Source organism: Paramisgurnus dabryanus, chromosome 1 (genome assembly GCF_030506205.2).
Source record: "Paramisgurnus dabryanus chromosome 1, PD_genome_1.1, whole genome shotgun sequence".
Classification (NCBI taxonomy): Eukaryota; Metazoa; Chordata; class Actinopteri; order Cypriniformes; family Cobitidae; genus Paramisgurnus; species Paramisgurnus dabryanus.
This window is the reverse complement of record NC_133337.1, coordinates 37,573,143-37,600,317: the sequence shown is the minus strand read 5'-3', so window position 1 is coordinate 37,600,317 and position 27,175 is coordinate 37,573,143. Positions and strand designations below refer to the sequence as shown.

The window sequence follows — 27,175 nt, the reverse complement described above, 5'->3', positions numbered from 1 at the left end:
AGTTTACTAAGAGTATACTAACAGAACACTTGCATGTACACTTTCAGTATATTACTAGTAAACTACTAGTTAACTGAAAGTATATTAAAAGAACATTTGGAAGTATACCTGCAGCACACAATAAGTAACCTACTAGTTTACTAAGAGTACACTAACAGAACACTTGCATGTACACTTTCAGTATATGACTAGTAAACTACTAGTTAACTGAAAGTATATTAAAAGAACACTTGGAAGTATACCTGCAGCACACAATAAGTAACCTACTCGTTTACTAAGAGTACACTAACAGAACATTTGCATGCACACTTGAAGTATAAGTCTAGAAAACTACTAGTATACTCATGAGTTCACTTGCAGTACAAATGAAAAAACTAATTGTGCACTAGTTGTACACTTAAAGTTGACTACTCTTACACTTATAGTACACTTGAAAGTATACTTCTATATACTAAAAGTGGGCCAATTTAGTCCCAAACGGTATTCAAGCAGTACACTTACAAGTATACTACTAGAACATAAATGTTAGTACACTTACTACATAAAGTATACTTAAAACTATACTCCAACATTACTTAAGTATACTTAATAAAATGAACTTGAAGTATACTTCTTTTTCGTAAGGGATATGCTCACCGTTTACAGAGATGGGTGATGACACACAAGATCATCATTACTGAAGCTCCAACAGCAGCTCCGATCAGCACAGAGAAAAGACTGAAACCTGATAAGAAATCAGCTAAAATAAAAATAGTTATTTAAAACTGAAAGCATTACATTTAGCAAAGCTAGTGAGGCTTCTTCCACAATCTGTGTAAAAGAGAGAGTTTACATTTTATGCTCATTCGGGTGCCTGTGATATTTCACTCTCTAGCAAAAAAAAAAAAACTGAGACTAGATTACAAACGTTTTTCAAATGAATCAAAGAAGTTTCATTTATCTAGAGGTTGAAACAGAGAACTTACTCGTCTCATGAGGACTGCAAACCAGTTGAATCAGTTCACTAGCAGTGCCGTGAGTGTTGCTGGTGACACACTGCAGAGTGTCTGTGTGTGTAAGTGACTGATGGAGAGAAATGAAGCTCCTCAAGTCTGTGCTGTTCAATCGCTCCTCACTGATGAATGTGTTTGTAGAGTTACTGAGAGGACGTCCAGATAGAAACCAGTCAACTTTAGGAGAGGGATTCCCATGAGCCTCACACAAACACACAGTTACATTAGTTCTGTTACAACTGAAGAGATAGATTTTGGTTGGATCTGAGAGAAAGTGAAGAAGAAGATCAATAATAAATACATACTGTACATCTTCCTATACACTAAACATGTATTGTGTGCTTTGTACTGTTGTGTTCTTGTGCTCTAGCTGGTAATATAGAAGTAAAATATACAGTTAATACTCACAATGAATATCTAGCAACACTGATGCGTTAACGGTACCATGTTGGTTTTTGGCTTGACAGTAGTAGTGTCCTGTGTGTGTACGATCAGTCACATTGAAGGTGAGATTATATCCAGTCTGCAGCTCATCCAGCTGTCCTCCATTCTCTCTGTACCAGGTGTAGTTAAACACTGCTGGATTTCCATCACTGCTGCAGATCAAAGTCACTGAACTGCCCTCCAATACAGAGTTAGATGGAAACACAGACACTGATGAGGTTTTAGGAGCATCTGAGGGAAAAACAAATTGAGAAAAATTTATTATGTTGGCTTGAGAAAGCCAACATACTGTTGTTGCACTTAAACTTATTATTATTATTATTATTATTATTATTATTATTATGTTGGCTTTGAAAAAGCCAATATATTGTTATTGCTATTAAACTTATTATTATTATTATTATTCTTTTTCTCCCCCCAAAATTTCGGCAACTAACTCGTCCTAGGGCTTTCAAGCTACATGCACCAAATTTTCCACAGACCTTCAGACTGGTCTGACTTAGTGTGCTATATCTTTTCTAACTGATGGGACCTTCCGAATTCCTAAACGGGGGTCTCGAACACCCCAAAATTTCCATTGACTTAACATTGAGACAAACTTTGACGGGTCATAGCTGTGAGTGAGAAACTTGTAGAAACTTGTGGCTTACCACATTTAAGGTGGCTGACAGGCTCTGTAAGAACATACATCACAATGGGGTGTAAGCTATACCCCTGGGGTGTAAGAGGCCCCCAAAATTTCCCATTGACTTATAATGGGGCAGGAAACATGCCCATATAAGGGAATAAAAGCGTCCCAGATGGAATATCTTTACTTTAGAGTGTCGTAGAGACATGGGGGTGGGCTCATTTTACTCAGTCATCCAATCAGTCTCTTAGGATCGCCCCAAAGCTATTTAGCCACGCCCCTAGCAACAATTTTGGGTACCCTAGCAACATCTCCCATAGACTACCATTATAAAAAGCCCAGATGGATATCTTTACACCAGAGTGTCATAGAGACATAGGGGTGGGCTCATTTTACTCAGGCATCCAATCAGTCTCTTAGGATTCCTACTGAGGTATTAAACCACGCCCCTAGCAACCAATTTGAGCACCCTAGCAACATAATAAACAAAGCCTTATATCTCTGGATCTGAACATCTTAGAGACATGGGGGTTGGGTCTTTGGGTCATGTTAGCTTCATGCTAGCTCCATGCTAAGTCATACTAGCTTCATGCTAGTTTCATGCTAGCTTTATGCTAATTTCATAATAAATCTTGCTAACTTCATGCTAAATCATGCTAACTTCATGTTAAATCTTGTTAGCTGCACGCTAAATAGTGCTAGCTTAATGCTAATCATGCTAGCATCATGCTAATCATGCTAGCTTCACGTTAAATCATGCTAGCTTCATGCTAATCATGCTATTCTCATGCTAACTTCATGTTAATCATGCAAGCCTCGTGCTAGCTTCATGCTAGCTTCATGCTAATCTTGCTAGTTTCATGCTAGCTTCATGCTAATCATGCTAGCATCATGCTAGCTTCATGCTAATCATGCTAGAATCATGCTAGTTTCATGCTAATCATGCTAGCATCATGCTAGCTTCATGCTAATCATGCTAGCATCATGCTAGCTTCATGCTAATCATGCTAGCTTCATGCTAATCATGCTAGCTTCATGCTAGCTTCATGCTAGCTACATGCTAATCATGCTAACATCATGCTAGCTTCATGCTAATCATGCTAGCTTCATGCTAATCATGCTAGCATCATGCTAGCTTCATGCTAGCTTCATGCTAATCATGCTAGCTTCATGCTAATCATGCTAGCATCATGCTAGCTTCATGCTAATCATGCTAGCATCATGCTAGCTTCATGCTAGCTACATGCTAATCATGCTAGCATCATGCTAGCTTCATGCTAATCATGCTAGCATCATGCTAGCTTCATGCTAATCATGCTAGCATCATGCTAGCTTCATGCTAACATCATGCTAGCTTCATGCTAATCATGCTAGCTTCATGCTAGCTACATGCTAATCATGCTAGCATCATGCTAGCTACATGCTAATCATGCTAGCTTCATGCTAATCATGCTAGCATCATGCTAGCTTCATGCTAATCATGCTAACATCATGCTAGCTTCATGCTAGCTACATACTAATCATGCTAGCATCATGCTAGCTTCATGCTAATCATGCTAGCATCATGCCAATCATGCTAGCATCATGCTAGCTTCATGCTAATCATGCTAGCTTCATGCTAGCATCATGGTAGCTTCATGCTAATCATGCTAGCATCATGGTAGCTTCATGCTAATCATGCTAGCATCATGCTAACTTCATGCTAATCATGCTAGCATCATGCTAGCTTCATGCTAATCATGCTAGCATCATGCTAGCTTCATGCTAATCATGTTAGCTTCATGCTAGCTTCATGCTAATCATGTTAGCTTCATACTTAAACATACTAACTGCCAGATAGCCTACTAAACTAAACTTCTGTCAATCCGTTTTAAACGTTCAGGCTACGCTTTTTCAAGCCAACATAAAGTTTGTCTTCAAACTTTAATATCTAGTTATTATGTTGGCTTGAGAAAGCCAACATACTGTTGTTGCACTTAAACTTATTATTATTATTATTATTATTATTATTATTCTTTTTCTTCTGAGACTAAAATTTCTAACTCTAACTCGTCCTAGAGCTTTCAAGCTACAGCCATCAAACTTTGGACAGACTTTCGGTCTGATCTGACGAGGTGTGCTATATCTTTTCTAACTGATGGGACCTTCCGAATTCCTAAACGGGGCGCTGAAACACCCCAAAATTTCCATTGACTTAACATTGAGACAAACTTTGACGGGTCATAGCTGCGAGTGAGAAACTTGTAGAAACTTGTGGCTTACCATATTTAAGGAGGCTGACAGGCTGTGTAAGAACATACCTCACAATGGGGTGTAAGCTGTACCCCTGGGGTGTAAGAGGCCCCCAAAATTTCCCATTGACTTATAATGGGGCAGGAAACATGCCCATAAAAGGGAATAAAAGCGTCCCAGATGGAATATCTTCACTTTAGAGTGTCTTAGAGACATGGGGGTGGGCTCATTTTACTCAAGCATCCAATCAGTCTCTTAGGATCACCCCAGAGCTATTAATCCACGCCCCTAGCAACAATTTTGGGTACCCTAGCAACATCTCCCATAGACTACCATTATAAAAAGCCCAGATGGATATATTTGCACCAGAGTGTCATAGAGACATAGGGGTGGGCTCATTTTACTCAGGCATCCAATCAGTCTCTTAGGATTCTTATTGAGGTATTAAGCCACGCCCCTAGCAACAGAATATGAAGACCCTAGCAACATAATAAACAAAGCCTTATATCTCTGGATCTGAACATCGTAGAGACACAGGGGTTGGACCGTTTTACTTGTGGCTTGAAGTGTAATCATTATGGGATGCCAATTTTCTCCCTAGCAACCAAACTTAGTACCCTAGCAACGGAATAAACAAAGCCTTATATCTCTGCTTCAGAACATCATAGAGACACGGGGGTTGGACCGTTTTACTTGTGGCTTGAAGTGTGATCATTATGGGATGCCAATTTTCTCCCTAGCAACCAAACTTAGTACCCTAGCAACGGAATAAACAAAGCCTCATATCTCTGCATCAGAAAATTGTAGAGACACTGGGGTTGGACCGTTTTACTTGTGGCTTGAAGTGTGATCATTATGGGATGCCAATTTTCTCCCTAGCAACCAAACTTAGTACCCTAGTAACGGAATAAACAAAGCCTTATATCTCCGCATCAGAACATTGTAGAGACACGGGGGTTGGACCGTTTTACTTGTGGCTTGAAGGGTGATCATTATGGGATGCCAATTTTCTCCCTAGCAACCAAACTTAGTACCCTAGCAACGCAATACATGTTAGCTTCATGCTAGCTTCCTGCTAATCATGCTAGCTTCATGCTAGCTTCATGCTAATCATGCTAGCTTCATGCTAATCATGCTAACTTCATGCTAGCTTCATGCTAATCATGCTAACTTCATGCTAGCTTCATGCTAATCATGCTAACATCATGCTAGCTTCATGCTAATCATGCTAGCATCATGCTAGCTTCATGCTAATCATGCTAGCATCATGCTAATCATGCTAGCTTCATGCTAGCTTCATGCTAATCATGCTAGCATCATGCTAGCTTCATGCTAATCATGTTAGCATCATGCTAGCTTCATGCTAATCATGCTAGCATCATGCTAGCTTCATGCTAATCATGCTAGCATCATGCTAGCTTCATGCTAATCATGCTAACATCATGTTAGCTTCATGCTAATCATGTTAGCATCATGCTAGCTTCATGCTAATCATGCTAGCTTCATGCTAATCATGCTAGCATCATGCTAGCTTCATGCTTATCATGCTAACATCATGCTAGCTTCATGCTAATCATGCTAGCATCATGCTAGCTTCATGCTAATCATGCTAACTTCATGCTAATCATGCTAGCTTCATGCTAATCATGCTAACTTCATGCTAATCATGCTAGCATCATGCTAGCTTCATGCTAATCATGCTAGCATCATGCTAGCTTCATGCTTATCATGCTAACATCATGCTAGCTTCATGCTAATCATGCTAACTTCATGCTAATCATGCTAGCTTCATGCTAATCATGCTAACTTCATGCTAATCATGCTAGCATCATGCTAGCTTCATGCTAATCATGCTAGCATCATGCTAGCTTCATGCTAATCATGCTAACATCATGCTAGCTTCATGGTAAATCATGCTACCTTCATACTTAAACATACTAACAGCCAGATAGCCTACTAAACTAAACTTATGTCAAACCATTTTAAACGTTCAGGCTACGCTTTCTCAAGCCAACATAAAGTTTGTCTTCAAACTTTACTATCTAGTTATTATTATTCTTTTTCTTCTGAGACTAAAATTTCTAACTCTAACTCGTCCTAGAGCTTTCAAGCTACAGCCATCAAACTTTGGACAGACTTTCGGTCTGATCTGACGAGGTGTGCTATATCTTTTCTAACTGATGGGACCTTCCGAATTCCTAAACGGGGCGCTGAAACACCCCAAAATTTCCATTGACTTAACATTGAGACAAACTTTGACGGGTCAAAGCTGCGAGTGAGAAACTTGTAGAAACTTGTGGCTTACCACATTTAAGGAGGCTGACAGGCTGTGTAAGAACATACCTCACAATGGGGTGTAAGCTGTACCCCTGGGGTGTAAGAGGCCCCCAAATTTTCCCATTGACTTATAATGGGGCAGGAAATATGCCCATAAAAGGGAAAAAAAGCGTCCCAGATGGAATATCTTCACTTTAGAGTGTCTTAGAGACATGGGGGTGGGCTCATTTTACTCAAGCATCCAATCAGTCTCTTAGGATCACCCCAGAGATATTAAGCCACGCCCCTAGCAACAATTTTGGGTACCCTAGCAACATCTCCCATAGACTACCATTATAAAAAGCCCAGATGGATATCTTTGCACCAGAGTGTCATAGAGACATAGGGGTGGGCTCATTTTACTCAGGCATCCAATCAGTCTCTTAGGATTCTTATTGAGGTATTAAGCCACGCCCCTAGCAACAAAATATGAAGACCCTAGCAACATAATAAACAAAGCCTTATATCTCTGGATCTGAACATCGTAGAGACACAGGGGTTGGACCGTTTTTCTTGTGGCTTGAAGTGTAATCATTATGGGATGCCAATTTTTTCCCTAGCAACCAAACTTAGTACCCTAGCAACGGAATAAACAAAGCCTTATATCTCCGCTTCAGAACATCATAGAGACACGGGGGTTGGACCGTTTTACTTGTGGCTTGAAGGGTGATCATTATGGGATGCCAATTTTCTCCCTAGCAACCAAACTTAGTACCCTAGCAACGGAATAAACAAAGCCTTATATCTCCGCATCAGAACATTGTAGAGACACGGGGGTTGGACCGTTTAACTTGTGGCTTGAAGGGTGATCATTATGGGATGCCAATTTTCTCCCTAGCAACCAAACTTAGTACCCTAGCAACGCAATAAATGTTAGCTTCATGCTAGCTTCTTGCTAATCATGCTAGCTTCATGCTAGCTTCATGCTAATCATGCTAACATCATGCTAGCTTCATGCTAATCATGCTAACTTCATGCTAGCTTCATGCTAATCATGCTAACTTCATGCTAGCTTCATGCTAATCATGTTAACATCATGCTAGCTTCATGCTAATCATGCTAGCATCATGCTAGCTTCATGCTAATCATACTAGCATCATGCTAGCTTCATGCTAACTTCATGCTAATCATGCTAGCTTCATGCTAACTTCATGCTAATCATGCTAGCATCATGCTAGCTTCATGCTAATCATGCTAGCATCATGCTAGCTTCATGCTAATCATGCTAGCATCATGCTAGCTTCATGCTAATCATGCTAGCATCATGCTAACTTCATGCTAATCATGCTAGCATCAAGCTAGCTTCATGCTAATCATGCTAGCATCATGCTAGCTTCATGCTAATCATGCTAGCATCATGCTAGCTTCATGCAAATCATGCTAGCATCATGCTAGCTTCATGCTAATCATGCTAGCATCATGCTAGCTTCATGCTAATCATGCTAGCATCATGCTAGCTTCATGCTAATCATGCTAACATCATGCTAGCATCATACTAGCTTCATGCTAATCATGCTAGCTTCATGCTAATCATGCTAGCATCATGCTAGCTTCATGCTAATCATGCTAGCATCATGCTAGCTTCATGCTTATCATGCTAGCTTCATGCTAATCATGCTAGCATCAAGCTAGCTTCATTCTAATCATGCTAGCATCATGCTAGCTTCATGCTAATCATGCTAACATCATGCTAGCTTCATGGTAAATCATGCTACCTTCATGCTAATCATGTTAGCATCAAGCTAGCTTCATTCTAATCATGCTAGCTTCATGCTAGCTTCATGCTAACATCATGCTAGCATCATACTAGCTTTATGCTAATCATGCTAGCTTCATGCTAATCATGCTAGCATCATGCTAGCTTCATGCTAATCATGCTAGCATCATGCTAGCTTCATGCTTATCATGCTAGCTTCATGCTAATCATGCTAGCATCAAGCTAGCTTCATTCTAATCATGCTAGCATCATGCTAGCTTCATGCTAATCATGCTAACATCATGCTAGCTTCATGGTAAATCATGCTACCTTCATACTTAAACATACTAACAGCCAGATAGCCTACTAAACTAAACTTATGTCAAACCGTTTTAAACGTTCAGGCTACGCTTTCTCAAGCCAACATAAAGTTTGTCTTCAAACTTTACTATCTAGTTTAAAATGTTATCCTAAAAAGTAAACATTTAAAAAAAACTGACAAGGAGAGTCTAAGGGAAAATTAGAACATCACTACAGTATGTGCTGTAATTTACAATGATATGATCAACAAGTTTAAAGTGATATACTCTTACACTAAACTTGTATTGTGTTGTTGCTTTGTGCTGTTTTGTTTTTCTGCTTTTGCTGTTGAAACACAAGTAAAATAGACAGTTAATACTCACACTGAATGTCCAGCAACACTGATATGTTATGGGTACCATGTTGGTTTTTGGCTTGACAGTAGTAGCGTCCTGTGTGTGTACGATCAGTCACATTGAAGGTGAGATTAAATCCAGTCTGCAGCTCCTCCAGCTGTCCTCCATTCTCTCTGTACCAGGTGTAGTTGAACACTGCTGGATTTCCATCACTGCTGCAGATCAAAGTCACTGAACTGCCCTCCAGTACAGAGTTAGATGGAAACACAGACACTGATGTGTTTTTAGGAGCATCTGAAAGTAAAAATAAATTAAGACAGTGTATTTAAAATGTATCTAGTTCTAAAAAAGTTGATTGACAATTTTGTGATAAGTAGGCTATACTATCTTTATAACTCGTTACCCCCAATACTGGACATAGCAGACATATGTAGCCAAGTCATGCCAAGACATGCTATGGATTGCTTGCTAGCATATGATTCAACATTGCAAACTCGTTTGGTTTGAAATTTGACTTGAGCCAAATGTTATCTAAGCTTAAATTACTACTATATGCGACATTCCAGTAAAGGTTATTGATGCCTCTTAAGTTTGACTTTTTGCACCATTACAATACTTAACTAGTCGTCATATCTTCCGCTCCATGAAACACATGTTAATGCTTAGTAGTACATATCGTTTATTTTTATTTTTATATATTTGCATTGTACTAAAATGCATTTATTTTAATGGGCATATATGTGACTGAAACAGGTAGCCTAGTGCAGTGCTTCCCAATCCTGGTCCTTGAGGCCCCCCTGACAGAAAGTTTTAGATGTCACCTTATTTAAAACACCTGATTCAACTTATCAGCCTCTTTTCAAAATGGTAAACATGTCTCCCTAACAAGCTGATGAGTTATATCAGGTGTGTTAAATAAGGAGACATCTAAACCTTTCTGGTAGGGATGGGCACGAGTACTCGATTGCTCGAGTACTCGAACGTGGCATCGATGATCGATCACGAAAACGATGATCATGTGGGTTTATTTATTTATTTATTGTGGATATGGCGGCATTTGGATGTCTGGTTAGCATTACAAGCGCATGTGGTAGTAAAGACTGGGTCTGGAGATGCGTGTTTGACGTCGTGTCAAGCTACGCAGACCGACGTATGACATCAGTAACATTACCATGCGTGATTCAAAAACAAACAGATATTCCGCGCGACCGCACCGCAGAAACCCGCCGATCCGCGCAAAGCGCGGCAGCCCGCCAGCCCGCCGATCCCGTGAAGCCAGCCACAACTCACATCACTGAGGCACTATGGTTTAAAAGGATGTCGTGATTTTCGGAAATACAGTCAGTCAGGTGCAAAATGTACAGTGCCGTCAAAAGTTCAATGGATTATCATCTCATATTTAAACATCAAATGTCAAGAGATCGCTTAGGTTACTCACGTAACCCCGGTTCCCTGAAATAACGGGAACGAAGCATTGCGTCAGTTTGCTGACGCTATGGGGGAAACTCCTGTTTACTCCGTGATTGAAGCCTATTGGTTAACGTCTGTAGAAAATACAGACCAATGACGTTTGAGCCCGCGCGGGGGCGTGGCACACGTCCCTATATAAGCCGGTGAAATACGTCAAGAGCTCATTATTATTCGACTGAAGCGCGCAGCCGAATAACACTCGCTGCGTAGACGTTTGTAGCACGGCCAGCGACGCAATGCTTCGTTCCCGTTATTTCAGGGAACCGGGGTTACGTGAGTAACCTAAGCGTTCCCTTTCAATACGGTTCACTTCGCATTGCGTCAGTTTGCTGACGCTATGGGGGAACGTAATCCCATCCCGCCGTGCATACACAACGGACTGAGGTGCCCTTACCGGAGAGACACTGCATGTGGCCCTAACCCAGCATATACATAGCTCTAGCGAGCGCAAGTGTAAGCACCATATATGAGACAGTAATACGCATACAGTGAAGTTTCTAAACGCACCATGATGCATATACAATAGAGCACGAGACGGCGGGTTCCCTGAGCGCGCCGCGAGCTGTGCATGAATTATTAATAGGTAGCCATGACGGTGAGCTAGCAACGCACCGTGAAGGCATACAGAAACGCAGTCGCGTGAATCATTAAGCCGATAAGACCTGTGCTTGTAAGGCAGGGACATCCAGGCTATAAAATCTGACAAACGTAGACGGCGAGGACCAGCCGGCCGCGTTACAAATGTCAACGATAGAAATCCCCGTAGACCAAGCCCAAGATGAAGCCATACCCCTCGTGGAGTGAGCTTTTTAAAAAAATGTTGTGCGAAGCTTACGAACAGCTGATCTGACTTGCGATATGAGGCAGAACGGTCCGTGTATATTCTTAACGCTCTGACGGGGCAGAGCGTGTTCGGGGTTTGTTCGCCGTCCGCCGTCGGAAGGGCGAGAAGTGAAACCACCTGAACTCTAAATGGCGTGGTCAAAACTTTAGGAATGTATCCCGCTCTCGGTCTAAGGATCACTTTGCTATCGTTAGGACCGAATTCCAGACACGACGGGTCAATTGAAAACGCGTGTAAATCGGCCACTCGTTTAACCGATGCCAACGCCAGGAGGAGAGCGGTTTTAAACGAGAGAGCGCGCAGGTCAGCCTGTTCGAGGGGCTCGAAAGGGGGACCGCGCAGCGCTTTCAGGACCGTGGACAGATCCCAAGACGGGACCGTGTTAGGTCGCGGTGGGTTTAGTCTGCGAGCGCCTCTGAGGAATTTAATGATGAGATCATGTTTTCCCACGGTGCGACCGGCGATAAGGGCGTGATTCGCCGTTATCGCCGCCACATACACTTTAAGCGTCGAGGGCGCGCGACCGCTGTCCAGCATTTCCTGCAGAAAGGAGAGAATATGCTCCACTTCACAGGTGTTTGGGTTTAAGTCTTTCGTCGTGCACCAGTCAGAAAAAATAGACCACTTTTGAGCGTAAAGGCGCCTGGTAGATGGGGCCCTAGCTTCAGTTAGAGTATTTAACACCCGTCCTGAAAGGCGTGATGGTTGCCGTTCAGAGACCAAACGTGTATATTCCATAGCTCCGGCTGTGGATGCCATATCGTCCCTCTCGCCTGAGATAGGAGGTCTTTCCTCAGCGGTACTGGCCATGGTGCTGATGTTTTCAGCTGCCATAGGTCGGGGAGCCATGGTTGATTGTGCCAAAACGGGGCGACCAGAATTATCGCGCATTTCGTCTCTCTTATCCTCTGAAGGACCTGTGGTAACAGAGCCACCGGAGGAAAAGCATACAGAAGACACGCCGGCCATGCTTGCGACAGGGCATCGTGGTGTCTCGAGAAGAAGATCGGGCAATGCGCGTTCTCGTCTGACGCAAACAGATCGATCTCCGCCCGGCCGAAGACGGTCCATATTCTCTCGACCGTCTGAGGATGCAGTCTCCATTCTCCCGGCGGCGGACCGTTGCGCGAGAGAATGTCTGCACCCGTATTGGCTACACCCGGTACGTGAGTCGCTTTTAACGAACGTACGTTCGCATGAGCCCATAATAAAAGCCGTCTCGCCAGCCTGGATAGGGAGCGAGATCTCAGCCCTCCTTGGTGGTTTATGAACGAAACCACCGTCATACTATCCGACCGCACTAGAACGTGTTGATGTTGGAGTTTCGGTCGAAAGTGTCGTAGCGCCAAGATAACCGCCCACATCTCGAGGTGGTTGATATGTAGCTGAGACAACTGGTTGTTCCACGCACCGAAGGCGAGCTCGCCGTCGCAGTGAGCGCCCCAACCCGTCGCAGACGCATCCGTAGTCACCACTTTCCTCCTGCTCACGGAGCCGAGCTCCGTGCCCGAGAGGAAAAGGTGAGGGGATGTCCATATCGAAAGCGCTTTCACGCAGCTGTACGTGATTTTGATTAATAAGCGGCCCGACAACCAAGCACGGGGCGGAACTTTCGCTTTCAATCAAAACTGAAGCGGCCTCATGAACAGCATTCCCAACGGTATTAGTGGGGATGCTGCTGCCATCAGACCCAGCATTTTTTGGAATCGTTTGAGAGGGAGATGTGAACCCGCTTTGAACGATGCCGCCTCGCGTCTGACCGTGAGCGCGCGTTCCTGTGTAAGCCATGCCCGCATCTTTAATGAGTCGAGCGTCGTGCCTAAGAACGCGATTCGCTGCGTGGGGGTGAGCAAACTCTTCTGGAGGTTGATTTTGAACCCCAAATTCTCCAAATGCTGGAGTACAACGGTCTTGTGCGCAGTAATTTCCCTCTCTGACTGTGCTAGAATAAGCCAATCGTCGAGGTAATTCAATATGCGGATGCCGCTCTGTCTGAGAGGGGCGAGAGCCGCATCCGCACATTTGGTAAATGTGCGTGGTGCCAGAGATAATCCGAAGGGCAGAACTTTGTACTGGTATGCTGTCCCGTCGAGCGCGAATCTTAGGAACGGCCTGTGACGTGGCGCTATCGGAATGTGAAAGTAAGCGTCTTTCAGATCCACTGATATGAACCAATCGCCCGGTCGAATTAACGCCATGATTCGTCTGGCTGTAAGCATTTTGAACGGCCGTTTGGCAAGAGCGCGATTCAAAACGCGTAGATCCAATATCGGTCTGAGGCCGCCGTCTTTCTTTGGAACGAGAAAATAACGACTGTAAAAGCCTGATTCGCTTTGATCCGCCGGGACCGTCTCTATCGCGTCTTTTAGTAATAAAGAACGCACCTCTTCCCTGAGGATCTGCATACGATCGTCTGGGACAGTGGTGTAGAGAACGCCGCGAAACCGGGGTGGTCTCCGGGCGAATTGAAGTGAATAACCGTGTTGGATTACGTTTAGAATCCAGCCCGGCATACCGGGGGTGGATTTCCAAACGTGAAATTTGACGGCGAGCGTCGATATGCTTATGGACGTTAAGCCGTGTGTGTGTGTTTGTGTGTACAGAGGAGGAAATTTGCTCTTTTTGTGAAAAGGTAAAAATTTGTGTTTCGCTGTTACAGCGAGGGTGTGTCCAGCGCCCGAGGGGACTGAAACACGCAGAACTTTCGAGGGCGGGCCGGCCGAAGCGGGACCAGAGCCTCTTTTCCTCCTCAGACTCTCTTCAGGGAGGCGGCGCCGGCGTCGGGTCCAGCGTAATCCGAGGACGGGGACCGCGGCGTCGAGGCGGGCCAGCCGGTCGTGCAGGACGCTGGCGCTTGACCTCCGGTTCAGCTCTCTGCTGGGGCTGAGCTGGTGCTGGCTTAGGGCGTTGAGCTGGCGGCGGTTTTGGGCGGCCGGTCTCAGACGCTGAGGCAGATCGTTTTGGTAGAAAATGCCGCATAGCCTGCGACGATTTCTGTGCCTCAGTGAAGCGCTGGGTGAACCCCTCCACAGCGGAGCCGAAGAGCCCCGACGGTGACACGGGCGAGTCAAGAAGGGCAACCCGATCCGTGTCCTTTATCTCCGTCAAGTTCAGCCACAGATGTCTCTCCAGAACAACCAGGCTGGCCATGGCTCTTCCTACAGCCTGAGTGGCGACTTTAGTGGCGCGAAGGGCCAGATCAGTCGCGCTGCGCAGGTTCTGAAAGGTCGACGGGTCCGGACCTGTCTCGTCCATGTCACGGAGGAGTTTTGCCTGGTATACCTGCAGCACCGCCATCGTATGGAGAGCGGATGCAGCGTGGCCGTCGGCGGCGTAAGATTTCGACGCCAGGGTCGATGTCAGGCGACAGAGCTTTGGCGGATGGTTCAATTTTGCCCTCCATCCGCCGGCTGAAGACGGGCAGAGATGGGCGGCGACAGTTTCCTCGAGCGGCGGCATCTTGGAGTAGCCGTGTTCATCAGCGCCGTCCACTACGGAGAGGACGTGGGAGACGGCGCTCTGAGCTCGGGTGGAGTGGGGAGCACGCCAAGATTTGGTGAGCTCCTGGTGAACCTCAGGGAAAAACGGCGCCTGCCGTTGGCGGGACGATTGACGGCGCCCGGGCTGCAGAAACCACTCGTCCAACCGGCTGAGTTGAGGCTCTGACGGCGGCGACCACTTGATGTTGAGCTCCGTCGTAGCTTGTGTCAAGATGCGGATGAGCTCAGAGTCGTGAGGACGCGACTCGGTAGGTTCATCAGCGGCGGCTGCGTGGGCGTCGTCATCCGAAGCCGCCCAATCCTCTAACTCCTCAGAGGATGACATCACTTCCAAGTTGTCACCGGACCCAAAGGAAACCCTGCCGCTAGCACTCGGCAGGGGGCGTAGGTCTTCATGGGCGAAGGTGACAGGGTGACGGCGGGGAGACAGAGCACGCGGGGGATGAGCCGGCGTGGACTCGGTCTCAGGGCGTCTTCCAGCTTCACGGCTCCGCTGCTGTTTAGGCGGGAGAGCACGGGAAGCCTTCCGTTTAAAGATCTCGAGGCGGGAGCGCAGCACCGCGATAGGAAGGAGCTCGCAGTGGGCGCAGCCCGCCTCGGCGAGTACGGCCTCGGCGTGGGCAGGACCCAGACAGATGACGCACTCCTTGTGGAAATCCTCCACAGGCAAAGGGGCTCGGCAGGAGCCGCAATGCCGAAGCGACATTATCTCAACGCGCTTCTGCTCTTTTAGATAACTCTCTTTTAGGCTCACCGGAAAGCGGCAGGGGAACACGCTGGTGTGTTGTAGTCCGCTGCAGTGCTTGGATCGACGGCGAGTAAGGGCTTCTTCTTCGGAGCAGCGAGAAGGTTCGCGCTGAAGGAGAAAAGTAATGAGGTCTTGACGTATTTCACCGGCTTATATAGGGACGTGTGCCACGCCCCCGCGCGGGCTCAAACGTCATTGGTCTGTATTTTCTACAGACGTTAACCAATAGGCTTCAATCACGGAGTAAACAGGAGTTTCCCCCATAGCGTCAGCAAACTGACGCAATGCGAAGTGAACCGTATTGAAAGGGAAACAGAGAGCCATACGAGCATTACCATTACATCTTGACTGAGGTAAGAGGACGACACGACACAGCTAAACGCGCATGATAGCAAAACTTAGCTGCTTAATGTTATGAAGCCTGTGCTTTGACTGGACGTGTTTAAAAGTGCGCTGTTTTTGATGCACATCCACAAAGGGAGTTAAACTTTCTTTTTTTTTTTGATAATTTAGTTGAAACCTTAGTTGAAGTCTTGCATTTTATGCAGATAGATGCACGTTGTACATTTATGTTGTATAAAGGCTTAATATTATGCAGAGTGCGTCAAATAGAAAGGGCTTCGGTTTGTGTTTATTTATCCTTTAGTTTCACTTCATCACGCAGCTTTTCCTGTTAGAGGTTTCTGTTAAAAAACATTTGATTAATTAGGAGTCTAGTATGTGTTCATTGTTCTGTCGTAGTTTCTTCAAAATTAAGTTTTATTTGAGTGTTTTAATCAAAATATTTTCATTTTCACCATGACGTGTACGCCCCGCCCCTTTTATTGCCCCGCCCCCAGTTAATCGAGTACTCGTTCTTCAGACCTATGGATTAATCGAAATGAAAAAATGACATAAATGCACATCCCTACTTTCTGGGAGGGGGGGGCGGCTCGAGGACCAGGATTGGGACTACACTGGCCTAGTGCATCCCAAATTTTCCAACATTAACAATTTAATAAACATTATAATGATTATGGCTTTAAGAAATGTTTTTTTTGAGGAGGTGGGGTAGTGCACAATAGTGGGTTCCGGCCTATAAGCTTTTGACCTTAATGGCAGTTTTTCCTTACATTACTTTTGCTTTAATACTTTTGAAAGCAGTACTTTTACACTTTTACACAGCATGTTTCTTTAATCTGACCAATCACAACGTCAGCATTTATAACCTACAGTTTATTTCACTTCTGCAATAATTTTTCTGCCAACCCCCGCGAGCCAAATTTGTTTACTTTCACTTCTATTCAAGGTCAACATGAACTCAAAAATGACAGATATTTAATAGAGAATTTCGATCCATCGTATGTGTTTTATATGTTTTTGTGAGCATGTGTATTGTTCTTGACTGTCTTTTGTGTTATTTTATTATTTTGTTGTACTGTACAGCACTTTGTATCAACTACATGTTGTGTGAAAAGTGCTTTATAAAAGGAAGAAAGAAAGAAAGTCATAGGTCTGAATTATAAATAAGATTAGTAATTCAAAAGTTCACCACGAGCATCGGCAAAATGTATTCATGTCACAATGCATGAGGAACTAAGTAAAGTAAACTGTGAATTTTCACACTGAATGTACTGTACAGTATAGCAACACTGATGCGTTTTTAGATACTGCATCATGTTGGTTAAATGCTTGACAGTAGTTGAGTCATTTGCTCCAGCTGTCCTCCGTTTGATTGTATCCAGCAAACATGATTAGATATTTATACTAAAGTAATAATTTAACACAGAAATTTGAATTTAATTCAAATACATTTGAATTAAAAATACAACTCTTGAGGCATTCCTGAAAGAGTATGGACTAGACGAATCTAAAACATTTAAATAAACACAAGACTCAAAACATTCTGCTCACATATGCTACTAAAATTTAGTTTGTATGCAAAAAATGTAAAGAGCTGATGAGAAAAGATGAAAAATAACAGCTAGTGTGACTCTTGGAGTTGGTGATGGGGATTGTATGGTGAATCTGAATCCGGAAAAGAAGGCTTTGAGTGGCTATAAAAATGTCTCAATGCACTGCATTTACTGTAAAGCATGTGGAACAGAGGTTACAGTTTGCCACTGAATCTACACATTATAATCAAAAAAGACATTTTTAAATGACATTACCCACAGGTTCAGCCACAGGATGCCAATGGTGGAGTTGTTTTTAAATAAAGGAAGTCTGCTAATAAAGTTGTTGCGCTTCTAAATTTTAGCTTGTGCTTCAAACCTTTTGCAATTTCGCATTGACAACCTGCTACCTGTACATTATATGGTCTTATAAGTTTGCCTTTTATTATTTGCCTCATAAGTAGGAACATTACATACTGATTCAAAATATTTTATTTGCTCATGCAGATGCAGACCTTCTTTATCTTTTTGTTTTTAACATAAGACAAGATGCTCAAATGTCATAAACACACTACTTGGTTTAATCATTTGTAAATATAATGTCATATATGTAATGAAAAGACATATTTATATAAAATTTTGTGTCATATTTAACTCGATCTGTCAAAATGATTTACAGCCGTGTTCCAATAGTTTCAGCCGGTTGTTAGCTTGGAATAACATACCTTGGAATGTCGCGACCGGCCAATCAGAATCAAGTATTTTAGAGTGCCGTATAATAAACAGTAACAGTAATTTGTTACAAAAATGTAAAATTGGAAACTGTATTGATATATTTACAATATTACTGATTAAATCTTTATATATGTTAATTTAAACAAAATGGAGTCTAAATAAAGGTTTGAGAGCATCTTATCCATTCTGAGCAATCACAATATTATCATATACAGCCTACAGTTTAGTAACTTGTTCAATAATTCATCTGTAATTCCTCCCCAAACCCAAATGTAAACCAGGAAGAAATGCAGCTGCATAATTTATTTATTTATGTCACAGTGCATGCTGGGGAATAGAAGTAAAATAGACAGTTAATACTCACACTGAATGTCCAGCGACACTGATGTGTTACGGGTGCCATGTTTGTTTTTGGTTTGACAGTAGTAGCGTCCTGTGTGTGTACGATTAATCACATTGAAGGTGAGATTATATCCAGTCTGCAACTCCACCAGCTCTCCTCCATTCTCTCTGTACCAGGTGTAGTTGAACACTGCTGGATTTCCATCACTGTTGCAGATCAAAGTCACTGAACTGCCCTCCAGTACAGAGTTAGATGGAAACACAGACACTGATGTGTTTTCAGGAGCATCTGAAGAGAAAAAAAAGGGGACCAAAATAATACAGTCAGGTTAATTAATTTTTGTCTAATGTTACATTTGATTTTAACTGATGCTAAGAAAAAGTAGTTCTTAGGTTTAAGAAAAAGTTTTTACATCATTTGGATATTGAGTTAATGGATATTTTCAATAAGAGAAAAATCTGAAATAAAAGTCATACAATGCACTGTGATGTGTCATGTGACAAGCTTGATGATGCATTATAAAATAATAGTTGCAATAAAAAAACTCATAATGGGGAGTCAATTTTAAATGCTAATTCTTTTTCAATTCCAGCATTTCAAAAATTTGAGGTGAGAACTCAGTTCCCCTTGAAATTCACTCCCTGGATTTTGTCCCCCTGCGTTCCCCCTTCAAGAACTCCAGAAGACAGGTTTTCCATAGACCTCTCTCATAGGTCTGATGCTTATTATATGATGATAGCAATACAAAAGTAACTTACTTCACCAAGAGCACCACCAAAAAAATGCTGCAAAACTTCATCATGCCACAATGCATGCTGGAAACCACAAGTAAAATAAACTGTGAATTCTCACACTGATTGTATGGCAACACTTATGTTTTTTTGGTGTTGTGTTGGTTGCGATCTTGACAGTGGCAAAGTCTTGTGCTCTAGCTGTCCTCCATTCTTTCTGATTCTCTCTGATTCATTCTCTCAACCAAAGTACGTTTGTAAAAAATCAACTTAAATGTCCAAATATAATTGAGGCCTACGACTGACTTAAACTAAATCCTTTCCAGGAAACCGTCCCTCAGTGTGGTTTGCAATACACTTTACCTTCTTACTGTCCAAAAGAGTTAGAGTTGGTGATGGTGATCAAATGGTCAATGTGGATCCACCAACGGAAAAGAAGGCTTAGGGGGCGTGCACACTGGAACATGTTTTTCAATTGTTTCCAATGGAAGCTTGGCGTTTTTTAAAAAAAACAGCTGCTAGCGGTTTTTTTTTGCGCTGTAAGCTGGCGCTCAAGAGTTGAAAAAGATTCAACTTTGGGTGAAAAGCTTCGCTTATCAATGTCAGTTCTCACACGCCTGTCCAATCACAGTGGAGGAGGGGCGGGACAAGTATAACAACAACCAAGCGGCTCACAGCTCAAGTATCACAGCTACCAAAGCGCTCGGCTGAAGAAAGCTAGCACTCAGCTGAAAAACAGCTGGCATTCAGCGTCTTCCAGGCGTTTTTGGTCGCGTTTAAAAGTTTTGGTGTGTACACCCCCTTACAGTTTTCTAAAAGAGACTTTGAGTGGCTTTGCTATAAAAATGGCACTACATGCACTGCATTTACTGTAAGCATGTGAGACTAAGATTGCAGTTACAACTGTGTTTGCCACAAAAATAAATTTTGGCCAAAAAATCATATAAAGTTTTGATAGTTTTTTACCTCATAAGTAAGGTAAGAAACTTTAAATATTTATTTGAAGTATTATATTTGCTCATTTTTTTATAGAATGTAGACAGAGGAAAACCCGTTTATGTTCGGAGACAGTTAATACTCACGCTGAATGTCCAGCAACACTGATGTGTTTTGGGCGCCATGTTGGTTTTTGGCTTTACAGTAGTAGCGTCCTGTGTGTGTACGATCAGTCACATTGAAGGTGAGATTATATCCAGTCTGCAGCTCCTCCAGCCGTCCTTCATTCTCTCTGTACCAGGTGTAGTTGAACACTGCTGGATTTCCATCACTGCTGCAGATCAAAGTCACTGAACTGCCCTCCAGTACAGAGTTAGATAACACAGACACTGAGGTGTTTTTAGGAGCATCTGAAGGAAAAACAAATGGAGAAAATGTATTTAATCCTAAAAAATAAGCAGAATAATCTGAACTGAAATAGATACATCAGTCATACAGTGCTACTGTGATTATGAAAGGTCATGACAAGCTTGATGATGCATTATAAAATAATAGTTGCAATAAAAAAAACTCATAAAAGGGAGTCATTTTTAAATGCTATTAAATATAATTCCTTTTAAATTCCAGCATTTTAAAAAATTAAGATGAGAACTCAGTTCCCCCTCAAAATTCCAAATGGCCAAATAATAATCATATATTTTATTTGTTAAGCACTTTCATAGTTAAAAACAATCCCAAAGTGCTACAGAGTATAAACAAAGTTAAAAACATAGGTATAAACATAGGTAAAAACATGAGAGAAAAGATAAAAATGTTAGCAAACAGTAAAAAATGCTTGATTAAAAAGAAAGGATTTCAGTTCTTTCTTAAAAGAATCTATGGCTTGGGGAGCCCTTAGGTTGTCTGGAAGGAAATTCCAAAGACGTGGCGCAGCTGAGCAGAAGGCTCGATCTCCCATAGTGCGAAGCTTACATCTGGGGGGTTGAAGAAGGGCATTGTTTCCAGAGCGGAGGTTGCTTGAAGAGTTTTGTGTAGTGAGTAGTTCCTTTAAGTAGGGGGGTGCGTTTCTGTAGATGCATTGATGAGTAAGTAGGATGATTTTATAATTGATCCTGTATGATACAGGGAGCCAGTGGAGTGAAGTATGGGTGTGATATGATCATATTTTCTTATCCTCATTAGGATTCTGGCAGCACTATTTTGAATGTATTGAAGTTTTTGAAGGCTTTTGCCAGGAATCCCATAGAGGAGAGCGTTGCCGTAGTCCAGCCTCGAAGATACAAAAGCATGGAGAAGTTTTTCAGCATCTGCCAGACCAAGTGTGGGACGGAGTTTAGCAATGTTCCTAAGGTGATAGAATAAGGTCTTACACAAGTGTTTTATGTGGGCATCAAATGTGAGTTGAGCATCAAATCTTTCGCCCAGATTGTTGACTGTCGATGATAGTGGAATGTTTTGACCAGAGAATGTAATATGGGTTATATTTGATGACTGAACCTGATGTGGTGTACCGACTAAAATAGCTTCTGTTTTGGAGTTATTTAGCTGTAGGAAATTAGTCTTCATCCATGCCTCAATCTCCTCAAGGCAGGAACTCAGTGATGACAGGATAGCTTTAGATGAATTATGGTTGGTCTTTATATATAGCTGAGTGTCATAGGCATAACAATGAAAAGATATTCCATGCCTGTTGATGATGTGGCCAAGGGGAAGAGTATAGATGGTGAACAGGATTGGTCCAAGAACCGACCATTGAGGAACACCGCATGTGTGCGTTTAAGATTTTACATCTCCCAAGGAGACATACTCTGTTCTTCCAGACAGGTAGGACTGGAACCAGCTCAGAGCAGTGTCAGAAAGTTGAATAGTGTGGTGAAGGCGCTGAAGGAGGATATTGTGATCAACCGTGTCAAACGCTGCAGATAGATCCAGTAGGATAAGTAGCGATGGTGATCCGGTGTCAGCTGCCATCAATAGGTCATTTGTGACCCTGATCAAACCTGTTTCTGAACTGTGGGCAGAACGGAAACCGGACTGAAATGTTTCAAAAAGGAGATTTGATGTTAGGTGATCCTGTAATTGGGCGGCAACAACTTTTTCTAGAACTTTGGACAGGAATGGTAAGTTAGAAATGGGCCTGTAGTTTTCGAGAGCTTCGGGGTCTAAAGGAGGCTTTTTTAGAAGTGGTTTAATGACAGCAGTTTTGAGAGCCGATGAAACATGACCAGTGTGTAGAGAAAGGTTGATGACTTTGGTTATTAGGGGACTAAGAGAACTGATGTGTGTTTTCACCAGAGCTGTAGGAAAAGGGTCCAGTGTACAGGTGGAAGCTTTCATCCTGCCGACGATGTCCTCAACTTGTTGCTTAGAGATTTCAGAAAAATAACAGAGAGGCTGGAAAATCCCAGACTGTGGGTCAGCAGTAGGGACAGACAGAGCAGGGGAGCTGGAGAGGAGAGAGTGGATGTTGTCAACTTTTTTCCTGAAAAAAGTGATAAAGCTGTTGCATTTATCTTCTGTTGTGTCACTGTATGAAGCAGTTTGTGGCTTGATGAGATTATTTATGGTAGAGAATAGCTGCTTGGTGTTTCCCTGATTTTTACTGATGATATTTGAGTAGAACTGTGTCCGTGCTTTTTTTAATGACATTGAGTAAACCTTTTGATGTTCTTGATAGGCTATTTTGTGAACAGTAAGTCCAGTTTTTGAGACACGCCACTCAAGTACACGCCCAGCTGTTTTCATTTTCCGTAGTTCTGGAGTGAACCAGGGGGATGGACGTGAGAAAGTGACTGTTCGTGTTTTTACAGGTGCATGGAAGTCCAAAATACTGCTCAGAGTGTTGTTATAAAAATCCACTGATTCATTTATTGATGTAAAATTTGCTGATGGGATTTGCAGGAGGTCCAAAGCCATAGTGTCAGTGTTGATATTTCTTTTGTTTCTGAAGTAGATTTGACATTTTGGTTTGATAAAATGAGAGAAATTCACCACCATTGAGATAACTTTGTGATCGGACACTCCAAGATTGTATACCAGCAGGTTTTCAAAGGGGACAGAGTCGGTAATGACCAGGTCAAGTGTATGTCATCTGTTGTGTGTTGGGACGTCAACATGCTGTTTGAGATTTAGACTGTCCGATAGCAGCAGAAAATCAACTGCTGGATGACAGGAGGGGGTGTCAATGTGAATGTTCAAATCTCCAAGTATGACAATATTTTCAGATGTAGTACAGAAGGAGGTGAGAAATGTATTTATCTCTGAGATAAAAGCTGGATTTTGCTTAGGAGGCCGATAAATAAGATGAATAGTCATATTGAAGGGTGGTTTACATCTGAAAGCAAGGCATGCAAAGGTGGACAGCGTATGCAGAGACAACGGGGTGAGTTTTAAGTCACTGCGGTGTAATACTGCTAGGCCACCACCACGACCAGAGTGGCGGGCTTTTTCCAAGTATTGATAACCAGGAGGACATGCTTCATTTAATGTAAAATATCCCTCTGGCCGATGCCAGGTCTCAGTTAGACACATGATATCAATATTCCTGTCCAATATGTGCCTGTGTATAAGACAAGATTTATTTGAGAGAGACTGTGTGTTTAACAGTACTATTTTGATGTTTGATGGAGTGGTGTACTGTAAAGAATGAAGTAGACTGAAATCCACTCCACGTTTTATATTCCGCTCCGTACTGACAGGTCTATTTATTCCACGTAGAGAGGCGTTCTGATGACGTAGATGCCGTGCGACAGTGCGCTCGGTTTACCAGAGAGTTGGAATGGAGTCACCAGACTGAGAGAAAACAAACTTTCTGCGGCGGCTTCTATGGATGTAGCGGGGTCTGTTTTGAAGTTTCAGTTGTTTAATGGCTGAGATATATATTGGACTGCTGTTATTTCTCAAATTAAGCAGTTGCGGGATGGACTATTTCAGCGTCATGTCGCTTTAGCGAGGAGACCCGAAAATTCTGTCCAGCCTGTTGTCAAGTGGCTACTCGCCAGCCGGGCAGATGCCACCCTGTCCAACGAGGACCAACTTAGCAGTGAAGAATTGTTTGTTTTGACGGTATTTGGCGCAGATGTCGACAAGCAACATCAAAACCACAGGGTCAGCAAACAGTAGTAAAACTCAGATGAAACGGCTCAAAACAAAGTAAAAGCCAACGTTGCATGAGGAAGATTGGCAGCAACATCAGGTACGACACAAAAATCCATAAATCCAAATACTCCATTCAGAAGGACATTTCTTAAGACATTTTCTAAAGGGAGAAGCAGCAACAGATAGTGCCAGCGTCCTCTCCCTCCCTCCACAAAAAATTTGTTTACTTTCACTTTTATTGAAAGTTTACATGACATGACAGGTTTTTCATAGACAATTTTATAAGATCTTTTGCTTATTTTGGTAACACTTTGACATGATTCTGCCCCTTTCTCCTTGTTTTACTCTTGAGGCAGGATCATGACAGGCCTATTGTGTGGTAGCACATGGCCTTTTGTTTGGGCTGTGTGCTTCCTTCTCCCGTCTCCTGACCCCGCCCCTTCGTTTCCTTGTTAATCATGCTTTTATATTGTTGATTCATGTCACCTGTTCCCCTCTTGAGTTGCTCTCTTACTTAATGCCCTTGTGTTTGCGCACGTGATTCGTTTTGTTACATGCCTGTGTCAAGTCTTGTCCAGAGAAGATTGTAGAAATTAAGTTTTGTCAAGTTCTTTGTTTTGTTAGTCTAGTCTGTTAAGTATTGTGTTCATCATGTTCACCCTGTTTTGCCCCCTCATGGGTATTTTGTTTTTGTGTTTGTTTAGTAAAGTCTGTTTTTTGTTCATCAAAGTCTGTGCTTTGGTTCGTGCGTAGTTCCTGGCAGACTTTATAATAAGAATCCATGAATCTACTAATACCCAAGTTAATTCTAACTTAAATAGTAAGTAATGCTGAGTTAGATATGTACTAATCTGAGGAGTCATTATTAACTACAACTACATAATTCAACACATGAATTCATTGCTAATTAATACATTGACTAACAACTTAAAGGAGCATTTCTCCCGTAGAAACATTAATCTTTATTGAAAGTGCGTCATATTTGTAGTCGAAATGTAGCATTCATTTCGAATTTGGTGCCTATTTGACTGAGAAAAGGCGTGTTTGTAGTCTCACCCCCTCAACAAAGATATTGGTCTTCCTTCTTTCAATGATGCAAAATGATGATTTTTACATCATTGAAAGAAGGAAGTGCAACATTGAAATCTATATTACTCCTATCTCAGCAGCAACTGAGGAAACGATGCACGACCATTAGGGATGTTCACATTGACCATTTAACCGTTAACCGAAGGTAAGAATTTATGACCGATTAACATTATCAGTTAAAATAAAAAATATTTGTTAATACATGGTGCATGTCGTCATGAGCCGATAGACATTTCGCCACTTTTCTATCTAGGGCTGTAGTCAACCAAAGAAATGCTTAGTCGACCAAAGTCCTGTCCTGCGCATCGATTAGTTGACTAAAAATTAAAAAAAGACGCAATGTTTTGCATTTTGATTGAACATTTATTAAACAATTGTCATAGAGAATTTATAAAACAACAACGAAAAAACATCAATAATAATACATAAAACTATAATAATAACACAATTCTTTGAAAATTAAGTGATTTTTTTAACTGCAAAGTGAGGAGCTCTGTACTAGGTCTATAGTGACAGTCACAATCGCGCACCTGACCACACCCGCACGCTACAAAAAATATAACTGCTTAAACTACCAAATAATGAAAACTCCTAAAAGCTCTCTTTAATACAGGCTGTATATTCTTCTTTAATTTGAAGCTATGGGTTAACTTTTGTCCAGCCGATCTAGGCGTTTTAAAACAAACACACACAAAAATAGCCTAAAACAATCCTAATAATAATTAGAGATGTTCCGATACCATTTTTCCCGACCGATGCCGATTCCGATACTCATGCTTTGAGTATCGGCCGATACCGAGTACCGATACCAGTGTGTTAAAAAAAAAGGAAAAGATCATTCTATGCCTGCATAACTGTTATATTCTCATTGTGGTAAGGTCTGGCTCAGGTTAAACCCTTTGTAAAACATGAATAAATACAGGAAATGGAAGCCATTTATTTTAACATTTATTTTTAAATAGAACAGTAACAGTAGTGCAACAGCAACTTGTTAAATATAAGAAAAAAAAATATATTTTTTAAATTAAAGTGCAGCCACAATTATTGTAAAATGAAGGCATTTAAATGTTTAAATAGAACAGTATAAAACAGTAGTGCAACAGCAACTTGAATAAATATAGGAATCTTTTAAAAAAAAAATAAAGTGCAGCCACAATATTGTAAAATAAAAAAGGCATTTAAATGTTTAAATACAACAGTATAAAACAGTAGTCCAACAGCAACTTCAGTGATTCCTATAAAAAGTGCAGCCTTTATTTTAAAACGGCATTTAAATCTGCAAAGGGTGCAGTATTAACCATAGTGCAATGTAAAGTAAACATATTATGTAAACATAAACAAAAATACAAATCAAAAGAGTAGCAGCTACATATTAAACAAAAATACTTTACCAAGTAGGCTACACACTGCAGTAGCATTTAAACAATTTAGTATTGCTCATAATTTCAAAAGCAAAGGCAGATTTTTCTTTAAGAAGATGAGCATTTCTGCCCTCTCTCCTCCCAGCCTGTTCCTTCTTGCATCAATAATGTTGGATGCTACACTGAACAGTCTCTCACTGTCAACACTGGTACAAGGAGCACAAAGAAATTTTGCAGCAGTGGCAGCCAGGGTGGGAAAACGAATTTGGTTGACTTCCCAGTACTGGAAGGGGCTGTCCGAGCGTGGGACCGTTTGCTCTGTCAAATATGTCTGTATTTGATTTTGAACTTGTGTGCTGCTAGTGCTACTTGCCCCACGTTCCTCGTCATGCTCATGCAGGATTTCCTCAAACAGCCCTTTCAAGCTGCTTTTTCTGCTGCTGCTGCTGTCTGGCTGTGCTTCCAGACGTGGGGCTTTATGA

General features: G+C 42.2%; 1 protein-coding gene across 1 annotated transcript in view; it reads right to left on the bottom strand.

Annotated features, from left to right (window-relative positions):
- LOC135749900 (B-cell receptor CD22-like) overlaps window positions 1-27,175 on the bottom strand; it is a 44,734-nt gene that overhangs the window by 3,580 nt on the left and 13,979 nt on the right. The window contains exons 6-11 of the mRNA XM_065268584.2: window positions 20,292-20,555; window positions 18,500-18,766; window positions 8,992-9,258; window positions 1,401-1,667; window positions 966-1,256; window positions 637-739 (exon numbers count right to left, since the gene is read on the bottom strand). Of these exons, the coding sequence (XP_065124656.1) occupies window positions 637-739; window positions 966-1,256; window positions 1,401-1,667; window positions 8,992-9,258; window positions 18,500-18,766; window positions 20,292-20,555 (1,459 nt within the window). The remainder of the gene's footprint in view (window positions 1-636; window positions 740-965; window positions 1,257-1,400; window positions 1,668-8,991; window positions 9,259-18,499; window positions 18,767-20,291; window positions 20,556-27,175) is intronic.